At 42.8% G+C, this 16345-nt stretch overlaps 1 protein-coding gene across 5 annotated transcripts in view; it reads left to right on the forward strand.

Annotated features, from left to right (window-relative positions):
• LOC132819835 (prominin-1-A-like) overlaps positions 1–16345 on the forward strand; it is a 287338-nt gene that overhangs the window by 218493 nt on the left and 52500 nt on the right. For all 5 annotated transcript variants that reach the window (XR_009645127.1, XM_060831697.1, XM_060831707.1 and 2 more), the window contains 2 exons: positions 1616–1669; positions 9864–9944. Coding sequence is in view for 4 of the 5 variants with exons in the window: in XM_060831697.1 (XP_060687680.1) it covers positions 1616–1669; positions 9864–9944 (135 nt within the window). In the remaining variant the exon portion in view is untranslated. The remainder of the gene's footprint in view (positions 1–1615; positions 1670–9863; positions 9945–16345) is intronic.

Here is a 16345-nt window from a genome sequence, read left to right on the forward strand (position 1 = left end):
TACTGACCAGACCCCATCAACCCAACAACCTTTCTCACCCACCAGTCTTATAGCCCTCTGTTAGCTGGCATCAATACTCTTTTCCCATGCCAAACTTGATGTCCAGGTTTTCTGCTTCCACCGGACACTGGCCATGACACCCACATCCCCAAGACATTGACCTCCCTAAATGCTCCATTCTATTAACTGGTACCATAATTTCACACTTATCTGATATGATATGATATGATTAGATTAGATTACTTATAGTGTGGAAACAGGCCCTTCCGCCCAACAAGTCCACACCGACCCGCTGAAGCGCAACCTGGCAAGATTCATTCCCCTACATTTACCCCTTCACCTAACACTGTGGCCAATCCACCTAACCTGCACATTTTTGGATTGTGGGAGGAAACCGGAGCACCCAGAGGAAACCCACGCAGTCATGGGGAGAATGTGCAAACTCCACACAGAGAATCTCCTGAGGCAGGAAATGAGCCCGGGTCTCTGGCGCTGTGAGGCAGCAGTGCTAACCACTGTGCCACCATACCGTTGCAGAAGCTGTCTAAAGGTCTAACCGTGTTAATGGACTTTTAAATGTCAGAACAAGGCCCGCTGGCTGCTGCTAAAGGGGCTGTGGTTTAGCTTCCTCTGACTGTCCTGCACTATGAGGAATTGTGATTTCATGTATGACCTGCATTTCTGAAGGAGCCAGGATCAGAATTCCAATGTAGACATGAGCAATTCAGTACGAACAGAAAATAAAATTGGAGCAGAGTAGCAACAGACTGTGATATCTACTTCTTGGAAACCTGGGTCATTTTTAATTATGATGATGTCTCATTCCTCAAATAGGTTAAATGTTGGTTTAGCTCGTGTTAGAATTGGGTGACTTCCTTCTCTTCGTGAACTTACAAGATAATGGTTAACTATGTTCTTGTGAATGCATTTTAAGAATTGTACTCTCTTTGCATGTTTTTCACTGACTTTATCCTAATTGGTAGCAGATTGTTTAGAATCCCATGCTATTATTGTATTGTTGTTTCTCTGCTTTTGTCAACAATTTGTCTATATATTTTCTCTTCTATCTTGCTTTAATTTCAGGTCAATAGATTGTTCCAGTAGTGTATTACCTGTTTTTGTTCTTTAGTTGACCCAATGTAATCTCTTTTGCTGCCTCTTCTCATATATCATCTCTCTTCACATCTGTGATAGTTTCTTTCACCAGTGTTATTTTATCCCCATCTCTGTTTTGTCTGATAACTATATCATGATGATTACTGAGCTCCATTTCCTGTCCTCCTTTAACCTATGTGACAGTAATGGTAATGGTACCATACATCCAAGTGCCTTTCTATGTCATCAGCTCATCTGCTTCATTCACCCAGCTCCTTACACTGAAGTATAGATAATTAAGCAGCAGACAACTCCGATAGTTATCTAGCAGTACATTGAACTGTCCCCAACTATATTATATAATAGTGTAGTTTAAAACACTCATTGATCATCTAAACTTGGGAAAAGGGAAAAGTAAACATTTACAGATATCCAGCAGAGGACAGAAACTTTCTTTTCACATTAGCTGTTTTAATTTTTGTGATAATTTCTGATTTAAGTAATCTGCTTACTTCAATAGAACACATTGAATGAAAGTATCGGAATACTGCAAAACTCAGCAGCAAGCTTAAAGGTAAATCAATTAACATTTGGTTGTTGAAAATTCCATATATTATTTATTTGAAGTTATACTTTGTTGCTGTCTTATTTTTCTTTCTATCTTTGGATTTCACTCCATGTTCTGGATTGGACAGATGCTACTTAGGGATACATGCCTTCAATGCTGCAGGTGTTGCTATTGACTAGCCACATGAAAGCGTGGAACGGCAGGCTTTCCCTTGTGGACATGGATCAATTTCCATTTGATTTACTTGTTTTCAATTTTCCACCATGGGCAAGCTTCACTCACTGTTTCATCAAAAATCCATTTTTAGGTCTGTGATATAGTAGTACTGATAATCAAATTTGTCTGTTCCACTGCTCAAGTACAACTCATTGATATTTCACATTAGACTGCTCAGCCCTTTGAGAAGATTTTAGACCTGATTGGAGAAGAGTGTGACAAACAATGTATGGATGCTGAGATGATTACCAACCCAGTAGGCTTCACTGTGCTGCACTGTTCTCTCCGTCCCTCCTTTTGGGAGGAACAGATTTGATGGGGCAAAGAGTCTCCTGTGTATACTATGATTCTGTGATTCTCCATTTATCCATTGGGAAAGCAGATCTTAGCAGGATTTATACACTTAATGGTAAGGTCCTAGGGAATGTGACTGAACAAAGAGACCTTGGAGTACAGGGTCATAGCTCCTTGAAAGTGGAGTCGCAAGTAGATAGGATAGTGAAGAAGGCGTTTGATATGCTTTCCTTTATTGGTCAAAGTTTTGAGTGCAGTTGGGAGATCATGTTGCAACTGTACAGGACATTGGTTAGGCCACTTTTGGAATATTGTGTGCCATTCTGGTCTCCTTTCTATCAGAAGGATGTTGTGAAACTTGAAAGTGTTCAGAAAAGATTTATAAGGATGTTGTCAGGGTTGGAGGACTTGAGCTATTGGGAAAGGTTGAATAAGCTAGCGATCTTTCCCCTGAAGTGTCAGAGGCTGAGGGGTGACCTTATAGATGTCTATAAAATCATGAGGGGCATAGATAGAATAAATAGACAAAGTCTTTTCCCTTGGCTGGGGGAGTCCAGAACTAGAGGGTTTAGGGTGAGAGAGGAAAGATACGAGACCTAAGGGGCAACTTTTTCACATAGTGAGTGGTTCATGTATGGAATAAGCTGCCAGAGAAAGTGATGGAGGATAGTACAATTGCAACATTAAAAAGGCATCTGGATGGGTATATGAATAAGAAGGGTTTGGAGGGATATGGGCCGAGTGCTGGCAGCTGGGACTAGATTGGATTGGTATATCTGGTCAGCATGGACGAGTTGGACGGAAGGGTCTGTTTCCATGCTGTACATCTCTATGACTCTAAGTAAATTCCTCTCTTCTCTTGCGCAAGCACTAACAGTATCTATTAAATCTTTGACAAGAGGAGGCCAATACCAAAAACCTTCAGTTCCACCCCTACCTCCAAGAAGGAATCCATTTAACCCTCCAAGGATGCACTGACAAGACTTCCCCTTGCACTCTCTACCAGCTCAGAGACTTTCAAGTCAGAGGGTATTCTTTCTAGATTGAGGAGCACAGTCATCTGAACAAGTCACTGACACATCTCTGTAACTGGTTGACAAAGAAATACCCCAGGTCTCTGGCACTCAAAGAACTGCTGAAGACCAGGGTGCTGAACAGCCCCAAGCAGAAGACAGTTGCATGGTCTCAGCCATTAATTATTTCATCAAAATGCATGGGCGGACACAGGGGTGGCAGCAGGTTGTCAGCAGCAGTTGGTAACTTGATTGAATAATGGAGGTTACTACCAAAGGCAGTAGTATGGTGCAGGTTCTGGCATGCATGCAACTGGCTGCCTGCATGGATAATCTCGTTAAAGCATTGAAGACCTAGGACCAGCACATTCAATGTCTGCTGGATGTACACTTGTAACTGCTCTTTATTACAGTCACCATAGATGCTCAGCCTCAGTGGTAAGATGATAGGAGTATGCAAAACTTCTGTACTTGCTCTAGGTCCCCCATCATTTCAGGGAGACAGAGTAAGCTAACATACACTAACAGGAAGGAAAGCCAACACATGACTGTTCGATGCTTCCTTTCAGAACGTTTCAGAGAGGTACTTGGCCCTCCCCTCCCCGACATGTGAGGCCAAAGCCTGCAGAAGTCTGCATTGAGGAGGATGGACCTGCTTCAGGACTGGAGACTCTAATTAGCCCAATTATCCACTGGGTCTAGCCAGCTATGTATTCCAGGCCAATAGGGCGAACAAAGGAATAGGCTCCCTCCATCCCAGACATCAGGCCTGCACTTAGACATTTTGGGAGGGAAAGGAAGGCAAAAATCATTTCTTGCACATTGAGACATGGGTGTTGTATAGTATTGCATCATTGTGTAGTTTCTTGAGAAGATTACAGAGGTCTTGGTGATGATCTTTCAGGAATCATTGGAGCCAGGGTGGGTCCTAAAGGACTGGAAAATGGCTAATGTAATTCCCCTGTTTAAGAAGGGAGGAGGAAGAAGACAGGAAATTATAGGCCGTTCAGCCTGACCTCGGTTGTTGGTAAGATTTTAGAGTCCATTATTCAGGATGAGATTGCAAAACACTTAGAAGTAGTTAGTGAAATATGCAGAGTCAGCATGCCTCATCAAGGGGAAGTCATCAATAAATCTGTTAGAATTCTTTGAGGAGGTAAGGATCAAGTTAAACAAAGGAGAGCTGGTAAACATCATCTATTTGAAGTTCCAGAAGGTCTTTAACAAGGTACTATACAGGAGGCTTTCTGTGATTTTTTTAATCCTAAATGTGACCTACGAAAATAACTGCATCCAAACACAGTGGCTGGAGCAAGGTATCTTTCCTCAGCCAAATTACAAGCTCAACTTCTGAGTGACAGGTGGCCCTTCAAAGGCCAGTTCACAGTTCAATGGAAAGTGTAGGAGCAGCACCAGGGAGTGTCACAAACAAGGTGTCATCCTGGTGAAGTTACAAACAGGACTTCTTGTGTATCAAACAGCATAAGCAACAAACGATAGAGTCAAGTGATTCCATAATCAATGGATCATATCCAAGCCTGTAATCCTGCCACATCCAGTCATGAATGGTGGTGGACAATGAAACAATTCATTGGAGAAGAATGTGATACAAACATGCCCATCCTCAGTAAGGGGAGAATGCAGTGCATCAGTGCAAACGATTGCACCAATCTTTACTTGTAAGTGCCAAGTGGATGATCCAACTTGTCTTCCTTTGGAGGTGCTGAGCATCCAAGATTTCAATCTTCAACCAATTCGATTCAATCTGCGTGATATTAAGAAACAGGCAATGTTCCCTCTAAGCTGTGTAACTGCTTTGATGTTCTGCTTATTTCCATGGATCACAGCACTAACCTCTGATTCTGTCACATATAGACCACGGAGGTCTGTGCAGAAGATGAAAATATTATAGAGAACACTACTTGAAGGCACTGGATACTGCAAAGGCTGGGAGCCCAGATAGCATTCAATCAACAGTACTGATGACCTGTGCTTCAGAACTTGCTGCTCCATTAGTCAAGCTGTTCCAATAGAGCTACAACACTGACATCTACCCGACAATGTGAAAAACTGCTCAGTTATGTCTTGTACAGAAGAGGCAATGAGAAATCCAACCCGGCCAATCACATCCCCACAGTCTACGTTCAATCATCAACAAGGTAATGGGAAGTATAATCAACAGTGCTATCAAGCAAAACTTACTTAGCAACAATCTGCTCACTAATGCTCAGTTTGGGAACCGCAAGGGCCATTCAGCTCCAGATCTCTATACAGCCTTTGTCCAAGCATTGACAAAAAAGCTGAATTCCAGAGGTAAGGTGACAATGACTGCCCTTGACATAAAGGCTCTATTTGATCGAGTGTGGCATGAAAGAGCCAATGGTGTCAGTAGGATTCAGGGCAAACTCTTAGCTGGTAAGAGTCATATTTTGCACATTGGAAGATGGTTGTGTTTTTTGGAGGTCAGTTATCTCTGCTCCAGGAATTCTTCAAGTTTGTTCTATTGGCCAACCATCTTCAGCTGCTTCATTAATGATCTTTCCTTTGTCATAAGGTCAGAAATGGTGATGTTTGCTCACAATTGCACAATGTTCAGCACCGTTTGTGCCAACTCAGATTCTGAAACAGTCCATGTTCAAATGCAACAGATCTGGACAATATCCAGGCTTAGGCTGACAAGTAGCAAGTGATACACGAATACCAGACAATGACTAATTCCAACAAGAGAGAATCTAATCAATGTCCCTTGACATTTAATGGTATCATCGTCACTGAATCCTTCTTTATCAGTTTCCTCATGTTTACAATTAATGAGAAACTTAATTGGACTCACAAGTACTCTGCCTTCAAGAGTAGGTCAAAACTAGGAATCTGATATTAGTAGCATTGGTGTGCACCATTGACAAGATACAACACTGAAATTCACCATGACTCCTCAGATAGCACCTTCCAAACCTACAACCACTACCATCTAGAAGACCAAGGACAGCATCCACAAGGAACACTACCACCAGCAAGCTCCTCTCCAAGCCTCTCATACCATCCTGACATGAAAATCTATCACCATTCCTTCAGTTCTCTTAGTCAAAATCTTGGAAATCCCCCCTGCTACTTCTGTGGAGGTACAAACACCAAACGAGCTGAACTATTCAAGAAGGCAACTCATCACCACCTTTTCAAGGGTAACTAGGGATGGACAATAAATGCTGGCACAACGAGCAACACCCACATCCCATGAGTGAATTTAAAAATTGCGTGCACTTGCAGAGTACAGGGTTGAAGTCATTTACAATCATATCATTGTGTATGTGCAGTTCATGCAATGTACAAGAGTATGAGGTGTAAAACTGGTCACAAGTAATCTTAACCATATCATTGTCCTTGCAGATTAAAGGTAAACATCTCTGTGTAGGCACAGATAATCCCAGATGATATTAAAAAATGTCCCTATGGACCTCTTTGCACAAACCTAATGCAAGACATCATTGGCTTCCCAGGCACATCGATCTGATTCTTTCTCAACATACACAGGTCGAATGTAACAGACTTACACATATAATGATGCCTTTTGCAGGTAACATTGAACCGGGAGGAGAAGACGGTCAGTTGTCATGCAGTACTTGCAAAATCTAGTTGTATCTTTGCAGCATGAAGCGAAATACTTTCATCAGAATAAGGTCCAACGTCAAAATTTCTTGTGAAATCATTCCTTCGTCCCCCTTGTTAGAGTGCTCTATGACCCATTCTTTGGAACAATGTGCAAAGCTGTCATTTGTAAATGATGTGTGTGCTGACTGTTCACATTAGTGAGGACATGTTCTAGTTTTTATGTTTCCTGCGTGAGTTTATTGCAAATGTAACTAATGGATCCAACCACAGCAAGGGTTATCATTGTTGATGCTGCAGTGCAACATTGGTGCAAAGATTGGAAGAGGAACACCATCAAGCCCAGGCCCATTAACAAGCTCCAGGGAATGGTGAGCCATCTACAACAGAAAAACATGCAGCTAAATGTCCCTCCAGTACCTGCAGGAGATATAGGAGGGCCAGAGTCTATCATCATTGATACCATTTCCACTGGAGAAGCAAGGTGCAATGTTACTGCAGACTGAAGATGTTCCAGAAAATTGTAACACTACTATGCCAACTGCTGGAGCAGGAACTTTGACTTGAAGGAGTGAATGACCATCCTATTCTAGTGCATGTCAAGGTGATAACTGTGTCTTACTTGTGTGAGATTGACTGCTTGAAAGGAGCCATGGGAGATCTGTGTGGAATTTCTCAATTGTCCACTAACAAAGGTATCGAATCCTGATGCCATTTGTATTAGCTCATGCCACTTCGTCTTGTTTCTTCATGACAAGTTGAGGGGCAGCAGCCTAGGCATTAGATTTTAGTAACATAGTTGGTTTCTCCCAGGTGTAGGGCACTATATACTGTTCACACTGGTCCTGGGAGATTTCGTAATACAGCTGACTTCATCAATTGGAAAGGGTTCCATACCATCAATGTGCAAGTAATCTCTGATCATTGATTCCATTTCTTAGATGTTTGCACCCAGTATCCTGGGAGCTGCCATGATGCGCATATCCTTGAGAGCTCTCATGTTCGTGCTGTATTTGAGGGGCCAGATGTCTTACAGAGCTGGTTGCTAGGTTACAAAGACTATCCTCAACAACTTCAATTGATGACTCCTTACACTCCCTGCCTGAGTGTGAATACAATGCTGCACATTCTTTGACCAGGACCATGATGGAGCAGATGTTAGAACTCCTGGGGATGAGATTCCACTTCTTGGATCAGCGTATTTAGGCAGAGTGTACCGCACAATTCCAGCAAGCTGTGCTCTACGCAACTAAAGCAAATAAAGAAGGGATGTGATAGATGCTGAAGAGCTGGCAGAGCAGTAGCAGTCATCTGAGAATGATAGAGTGGTGCAGCATCAGACAGCTGAAACCAGACAGTATTAAATTGATATCTGGTTCCAGTAGATAAGAGCTAAGTGCAGTGATCACTCATTGACTCAAAAATTGTTAGTATTCAATATGTAAGCTACAGTTCCAAGAGGCAAATGCAGATGTTTGTTTGATTTCTGTTCACTTTGATATTGGTGAATCAAGGTGAATGTTTTAAACTAGAATTTTCCTTGTTTGTGATGGTGCCACATTGAACCATGATAAGATAATTGGTCGACACTGGGCATTAAGGAAAGAGTTGCAGTGGTTTAAAGATTGGAGGATAGGTGTGTGGCTAAGGACAGCCAAGTTATGTGGCCTGGTGCTTAAACAATTATTGTGGTAGGAATGGCAGTTCTGTGTGCAAGGACGTGTCAGTGCTGCCGCCTTGATGATGTGATAATGTTACTTTGTGGCTGCTATGCCACTGCATTGATGGTCAAGAGCAATTCTGGATAGTCAACACTTGCCCAGGTGCATAGTTTGGGGTCAAGGATGGCATCAGTGGCAGTAATCCTGGGATAACTTACAATGATAAGTACTTCTATCAAGGGAAGAGAATCCAGTTAGCACCAGACAAGAGGGATATCATAGTGATGTCACACCCAGCTACTAAGGTGAGTTTGAGAAGAAAGCTTGAGAAAACTCACACGGCCTTGTGGAAAGAAATCTTCCATAAAAGTCAATTAAAATGATATTTAGTCAATTACGAATAAGATTCAGCTCATAGTTTTGGCCTCCACAATTTAAAGGGATTATACTTGGAAGAAGATCTGAGAAGGTTCACTAGATAGACTCCTGGGATGTTTGGGTTCTTTTCTGAGAAGTTGAACAAGTTGGACTTCGATGAGTTAAAGGTATGTGATCCTATTGGCCTATTTAAGATCCTGAGGTTACTTCACATTGTCAGATGCTGAGAAGATCTTTCCTATCACATGGGATTCTATGGGAGATGATTTCAGAATTAGAATTTGTCTATTTAAGACTGAGATGAGGAGGAATATCTCTGAGGGTTGTGAATCAGTTGCTTCTTCTCCAGAGAGACTTGTAGAGGCTGGGTTATTGAATATATTTAAGGCAGAGACTGGTTTTTGGATTTAAACTTAGTGGTATGTATTTTTGATTATCCAGAGACCAGAAGATTTCAGACTTAAATGTTAATAGGGCCAAGGGTTTTGGGAATAGGAAAGACTAGATCCAAGATCAGATCATCCGTAATCTTATTGATTGGTAGAATGAGCATGAGGATAGTGTGGCCTTCTTTATATTATTTCCTGATTTATGAATGGTAGTAGAAATGTGAGTGGAGAAGTTAACTGCTATGCATTTTCCTGCAAAAATGATGTATAATTCAGTTACACAATCATCACTCATTTAAATATGTAATTTTCTTTATGAGATGAAAGTGAGAGACCATAAATGGGAGTCACTAATAAATACCGTAAGTAATTCAGAAGAACCTGTTTTTTAAACAAGAGGATGGTTCAAATGTAGAACTTCCTACCAAAGGAGTTCAGACAAAATGTATAGAAATGTATTAGGGGAACCTAGATAAATACGTGACAAAGAAGGTAATAGAATGCGATGCAAATCGTTAGATGGAGAAGGGTAGGAGGAAGCTCAGGTGAAATATAAGTGCAGTGCAGACTAATTGAGCTGAATAGTCTTTTTTGTATAGTTCCTTCTTTGTAATTATACGTAATTGCTTTTACTTTTCCACAGATAAAAGTGGGAGGCATAATGAATTCCGTTGAAGCAGCTCAGTACCTAATCAACAACAATGGTACCAACATTGTAAAGCAGGTAATGCTCTCATGGACATCCAAAAATCTCAGCCAATTGCTTAATGTTCCTATTTACTTAATACACTCTAATACATCAATGACTATAATTCAAGAATACCTCACTGGCTATAAAGCACTTTGGGGCACCTTAAAGTCATGAAAGACACACAAGATAGTGCTTTGAGGGTTCCTCTTGAGGGCTACTTTTTGATTTTCAGGAGCTACATTTGAGTTTTCAGGGATACTTTACACAGTCACTAAGTCCCCTAATAGATGAAAAATTTACATAGTAACATTACTGTATTTGTGTTGACATATGGAGCATTTGGACTCACAGAGAAATAGAATTCAAAGTATACTGTTAATATCCTCAGTAATTATCTGCCTACAGTAAACTTAAAGCCACAACACAGAAAAAGTATTAATTTCACAGGTACAACGATATTTTAATTGGCCGATAAAACAAACATAAATTGTCAACAAATTTTTTTTCAAATTAACTGATTCACACTTCTACACACAAAAAGCCGTCACTCTAAGCACACCTTTCATATTTTTTCAGGCACACATTGGAATATTGTAACTAATAATATTTTTGGAATATTGTAACTAATAATATTTTTAACTTTCTTACTGCATTTCATATCTCAATCTCAGATCTAAATTTAACAATTGATAGTGTTCATTGCAAAGACTTCCATTTCATTGTCTCCACATAGTAGCTACTTATTAAGATGCTTTAGGGACAAAGATTGTGGAGCTAGAAAAGCACAGCCGGTCATGCGGCATCCAAGGCCCAAAAGGATCCTTCTACATCCAACAGAGATTTTTCTGCACTTCCACACACATCATCTACTGTGTCCATTGCTCCTGATGTGGTCTCCTCTACATTGTGGAAACCATACGCCAACTTATGGAACATTTCAGAGAACATCTCTGGGACACATGCACTAAACAACCCCACCAGGAAATCGACGTTTTGAGCATAAGCCCTCCATCAGGAATGAGGCTTGTGGCCCAAGGGGGCTGAGAGATAAATGGGAGGGGGTGGGACTGCAGAGAAGGTAGCTGGGAATGCGATAAGTAGATGAAGGTGGGGGTGAAGGCAATAGGTCAGAGAGGAGGGTGGAGCAGATAGGTGAGAAGGAAGATGGAGAGGTAGGACAGTTCAAGAGGGCAGTGCCGGGTTGGAAGGTTGAATCTGGGATAAGGTGGGGGAGGAGGGGAAATGAGGAAACTGGTGGAATCTCCATTGATCTTGGGTGGTTGAAGGGTCCCAAGGCAGAAGATGAGGCGTACTTCCTGCAGGCATTGGGTAGTTAGGGACTGACAGTGGAGAAGGCTGGGGACTTGCATATCCTTGACTGAGTGGAAGGGGAACTTAAAGCATTTGGCCACAGGGTGGTGGGGTTGTTTAATCCACTGTGTCCCAGAGATGTTCTCTGAAATATTCCGCAGGTTGGCATCTGGTTTCCACAATGTAGAGGAGACCACATCGGGAGCAATGGACATAGTAAGTGATGTGTGTGGAAGTGCAGAAAAATCTCTGTTGGACATAGAAGGATCCTTTCAGGCCTTGGATGGAGGCAAGGGGGGATGTGTGGGCGCAGGTTTTGCCCTTCTTGCAGTAGCAAGGGAAGGTACCGGAAGTGGAGGATGGTTTGGTGGAGTACATGGACTTATCAAGGGAGTCGCGGAGGGAATGGTCTCTCAGGAATGCAGATAGGGGTGGGGAGGGAAATATATCGCTGGTGGGATCTGTTTGTAGGTGACAGAAATGGCAGAGGATGATACTTCCACTTCCAACAGACCAAAGGGATAGCCATGCCTGCCGCTTTGTTGGGTACATGGAACAGTCCATCTTACGCAGCTACGCTTGCATCATTCCCCACCTCTTCCCCCGCTACCTTGATGATTGTGTCAGCACCACTTTGTGCTCCCATGAGGAGGTTGAATTGTTCATCAACTTCACAAACACCGTCCACCCCAACCTCAAGTTCATCTGCACCATCTTGGTATCCCTCCCCTTCCTGAACCTCTCCATCTCCATTTCTGATGACCGACTCAACACAGACATCTACAACAAACCCACCAACCCCAACAGCTTCCTGCCCTACACTTCCTCCCACCTTGCATCCTGTAAAAGCGCTAACCCGTATTCCCAATTCCTTCACCTCTGCCTCATCTGCTCCCAGAGGACCAATTCCACCATAGAACATCCCAACTGACCTCCTTCTTCAAAGATCGTAATGTCCCCTCCCACGTAGTCATCAATGCCCTCCTGCACATTTCCTCCACATCCTGCACCTCTGCCCTTGAATTCCACCCCTCCAATCGCAACAAGGACAAAGCCCCTCTGGTCCTCATCTTCCACCCCAACAAACTCCAGATACATCACATCATCCTCTGCCATTTTCGCCACCTATAAACAGACCTCACCACCAAAGATACATTTCTCTTCCCACCCCTATCTGCAATCTGAAGAGACCATCTTCTCCGCGGCTCCCTTGTTAGGTCCACGCCCTCCACCAACCCACCCTCCATTCCCAACACCGTCTCCATTCCCAACAGCAGGAAGTGCAAAACCTGAGCCCACACCTCCCCCCTCACCTCCATCCAAGGCCCCAAAGGATACTTCCACACACATCATCTACTGTGTCCGTTGCTCCTGATGTGGTTTCCTCTACATTGAGGGGACAGAACGTTAACTTGCGGATCATTTCAGAGAACGTCTCTGGGAGACACGCACTGAACAACCCCACTGGCCTGACCCCTAACACTTTAACTCCCCCTCCCACTCCTCCAAGGACATGCAAGCCCTGGGCCACCTTCACCGCCAAACCCTAACCACCCAATCCCTGGAGGAAGAACAACTCATCTTCCTCCTTGAGACTGTCTAACCACATGGACTCAATGTCGATTTCACCAGTTCCCTCATTTCCCTCCCCCTCACCTTATCCGAGATCCAACCTTCCGACTCGGCACTGCCCTCTTGAACTGTCCTACCTCTCCATCTTCCTTCTCACCTATCTGCTCCACCCTCCTCTCCAACCTATCACCACCATACTGTACCTCCATCCACCTATCGCATTCCCAGCTATCTTCCCCGCAGCCCCACCCCCCCTCCCATTTATCTTCCCTTGGGCCACAAACCTCATTTCTGATGGAGGGTTTATGCTTGAAATGTCAATTCTCCTGCACCTCAGATGCTGCATGATCAACTGTGCTTTTCCAGCTCTACACTCTTCAACTCTGATCTCCAGCATCTGCAGTCGTCACCTTCTGCTTAAGATGCTTTAGGGTTAGGGTTAATCATTCATTTACATCTAATTAATTACCTGCTTGTCTTAGCTTCATTTCCTTTGTGAACAGATTTGAAACTGCTTACTTTTTTTGCAGCATCTCTCTTTTTCTGCTCTTGCTGCCTCACTGTCCTTCCCACCCTTATTGCGTACCTCTTTCTCTCACCGACAGTGCAGCCTCTCAATTTTCCCCACTTACCTTGCAGTCTCCTCATCTCCCCACAATCATCTTGCACCTATTATCTCCAACCACTCCACCTCTAAAGCCTCCTTTCAATTACCTTGTTTCTTCCTCTTAAGGATTCCTCTTTCTGTCAGATTGTTTAAAGGCCCCCTGGTTCCCTTGTACCCCACCCACAGCCACCCCCCTCCCTCCTAGCCACTTCTCTGCCACCTTTACCTGCTCCTGACCCACTTGCAATTTATCTCTAACTCACCTACTTGAAAGCTCTCTTGATTCTCCCAAGCAACCTTATAGGGCCCCTGTCTCCTTACAGCCCTCTGCAGCTCCCCTCTCTGTTTACAGCCCTCTTCAGGCCTCAATTTCCCTATTCCCACATTGCAGCCCTCTATTTTGCACGAGTCCCCTGTATCTTCATGTTGTCTTTCTGCTCCTTACCAACTCATCTATCCCCTGTTTGTGTCCCCTCCCATCCATCCCGTCATTTCTCCCCGCCTCATTGTGGCCTTCATGTGTTGCATCAATGGTATTTAGGAGCTGGAGGGTTCAGTGCATACACAGTGACTGGTGACAGCAAATGTTAACTGCTCATAGTTGACGAGATTCTTCAGTAAGTGTTGACTACCTTGAGGCTAAATTACTGCAACACATCATGGAGGGGACTGTTTCAGGAGGCAGTCACAGCCCTTAGATTAATCACATCAAATTTGATGCATGGTCAATAGCAAGAGGGTGTGACTGCAAATGAGGCAGGTGTTGGAATCCAGACTTTAGCTTGGAGGAGTCTGTCAATACTCTTATCTCATAGTTACAAGGTTTTTGCTCCTGTTGGAGACAAGGGCATGTCTGCAGGGAAAGTGAGTGAACTGACCACAGCACCATGGTGCAGAGCATCATTCAAGTGGTGGGAGAAATGAGAAACATCAAAGTGATAGGGGATAGCTTAGATTTTCTGCAACAAACTCAGGGAGTCCTGAAAGCTGTGTTACCTACTTGGTGCCAAGGTTCAGGACATCTCTTATACCTGAAGATGAACTTGGAGTCGGAGGGGAACGATCCAGTTGATGTGAGTGCTGACAACATTGGTAGGACTAGGAAAGAGGTTCATCTGAGGAATGAAGAGCAGCTTGGGGCTAAATTACAAAGCAAGGCCTCAAAGGTATAAACTGAGAACTACTAACTGAGCAATGTGAAGATTAGTTTAGGGTAAATAAATTTAGAGATGAAAAAGCATGCCTGTATGATTGATGTGGGACAGATAGTTTCTGATCTTTGAGGCACTGGCACCAGCACAGGGGAAGAGGGCAGTTTTGTTTGATGGGCTTCATTTGAACCATGCTAGAATCAGTGTCCTGATGAATCATACAGCTAAAGTTGTAGGTAGGTCTTTAAACTAATTAGTAGGGAGAAGTGGGGAGGCATGGAGTTTAATTGAAGGGGTATTTAAAAAATTGACCTGACTATTATGGAGATATGGGTGGGGGGACCAAAGTTGGGACTCAATAATCCAAGGGTGTTGATATTCCAGAAGAATAAGCAAAAAGAAAAAGGAGGTGTGATAAACTAAGGTATCAGTGTGTTGGTGATTAGTAATATACATGCAATAAATCAAGAATCAATTTCGGTGAAAATGAGGCATAACAGGGGAAGAAGTCATAGTGGGAGTGACCTATTGGTCCCTGATGAGTTGCCTCACTGTTGGACAAAGTATAAATTGGGAAATAGTGGAAGTATTTAAGAAGGCACTGTAATTTTCATGGATAATTTTAACCTGTATATTAACTAAATCAGAATGGCAAAGGTGACACAGAAGATAAATCCTAGAGTACATCAGGATTGCTTTTTGGAGTAGTATGTTGCAGAACCTACCCAGGATTTTGGATCTAGTAATGAGGTCGGATTCATAACAGGTCTTATATTTAATCATCCTTTCAGAGATATAAGTCACTTCATGGCAGAATTTCAAATTCGGTTTGAGGGAGAGCAAATTAGATCTCCCATCAATGTCCCCAGCTTAAATAAAGGCAATTCAGAGGTATAAGGAGTTCTCTAAAATGGCTGGGAAAATAAATTAAGGAGAAAGTCAGAAGATGAACATGGGTGACATTAAGCAGAAAGTTCATAATGCTCAATAACAATTTGTCCTGGTCAAAAAGAAGGACTTGGTGAGAAGGATGGAACACCTGTGGTTTACAAAGGTGGTCAAGGAGAGGACAAAGTGAAAAAAATCAGTGGTAGGCCAAAGGTTTGAGAGCCCTTTTTAGGAACCAGGAGTCGATGACTAAAAATCTAATGAACTGAGAGAAAATTGAATATGAAAGTATAATAGCAAGAAATATAATATCAAATGTCAATAATATGAGTGTATAAAGAGAACAAGGATTATCTAAAGTAACCATCAAACCTTTGGAAGATGTAACTGGAGAATTGCTAATCAGATACAGGGAACTGCCAGAACAGAGAAAGTGGTGGAGGCTGGTACAATTACAACATTTAAAAGGCATCTGGATGGGTATATGAATAGGAAGGTTTTAGAGGAATATGGGCCAAGTGCTGACAGATGGGACTCTAAGAATCTAGTACTTTGCATCAATCTTCGCAGTACTTAAACGTCCCAAAGATACCACTAAAGCAAGGTACCAATGGGAGGAAAGATCATGTAACATTCTACATCACAAGGAACAAAATATTTGACAAACTGAAGGGACTAAATGCAGACAAATTGCTAAGATCTGATGGCCTGCATTCAAGGGTTTAAAGGAAGTGGCTGCAGAGATAGTGGAGACATTGGTCAAAATATTCCAGAACACATTGGATTCTGGGAGGGTGCTAACAGCTTGGCAAATCACTAATGTAATGCTCCTATCAAGAAGAGAGGGAGACAGAAAGTATAGGCCAGTTAGCCTAATATCTGTCATTGAGAAAATGCTAGAGTCC

This window comes from Hemiscyllium ocellatum, chromosome 1 (genome assembly GCF_020745735.1).
Source record: "Hemiscyllium ocellatum isolate sHemOce1 chromosome 1, sHemOce1.pat.X.cur, whole genome shotgun sequence".
NCBI lineage: Eukaryota > Metazoa > Chordata > Chondrichthyes > Orectolobiformes > Hemiscylliidae > Hemiscyllium > Hemiscyllium ocellatum.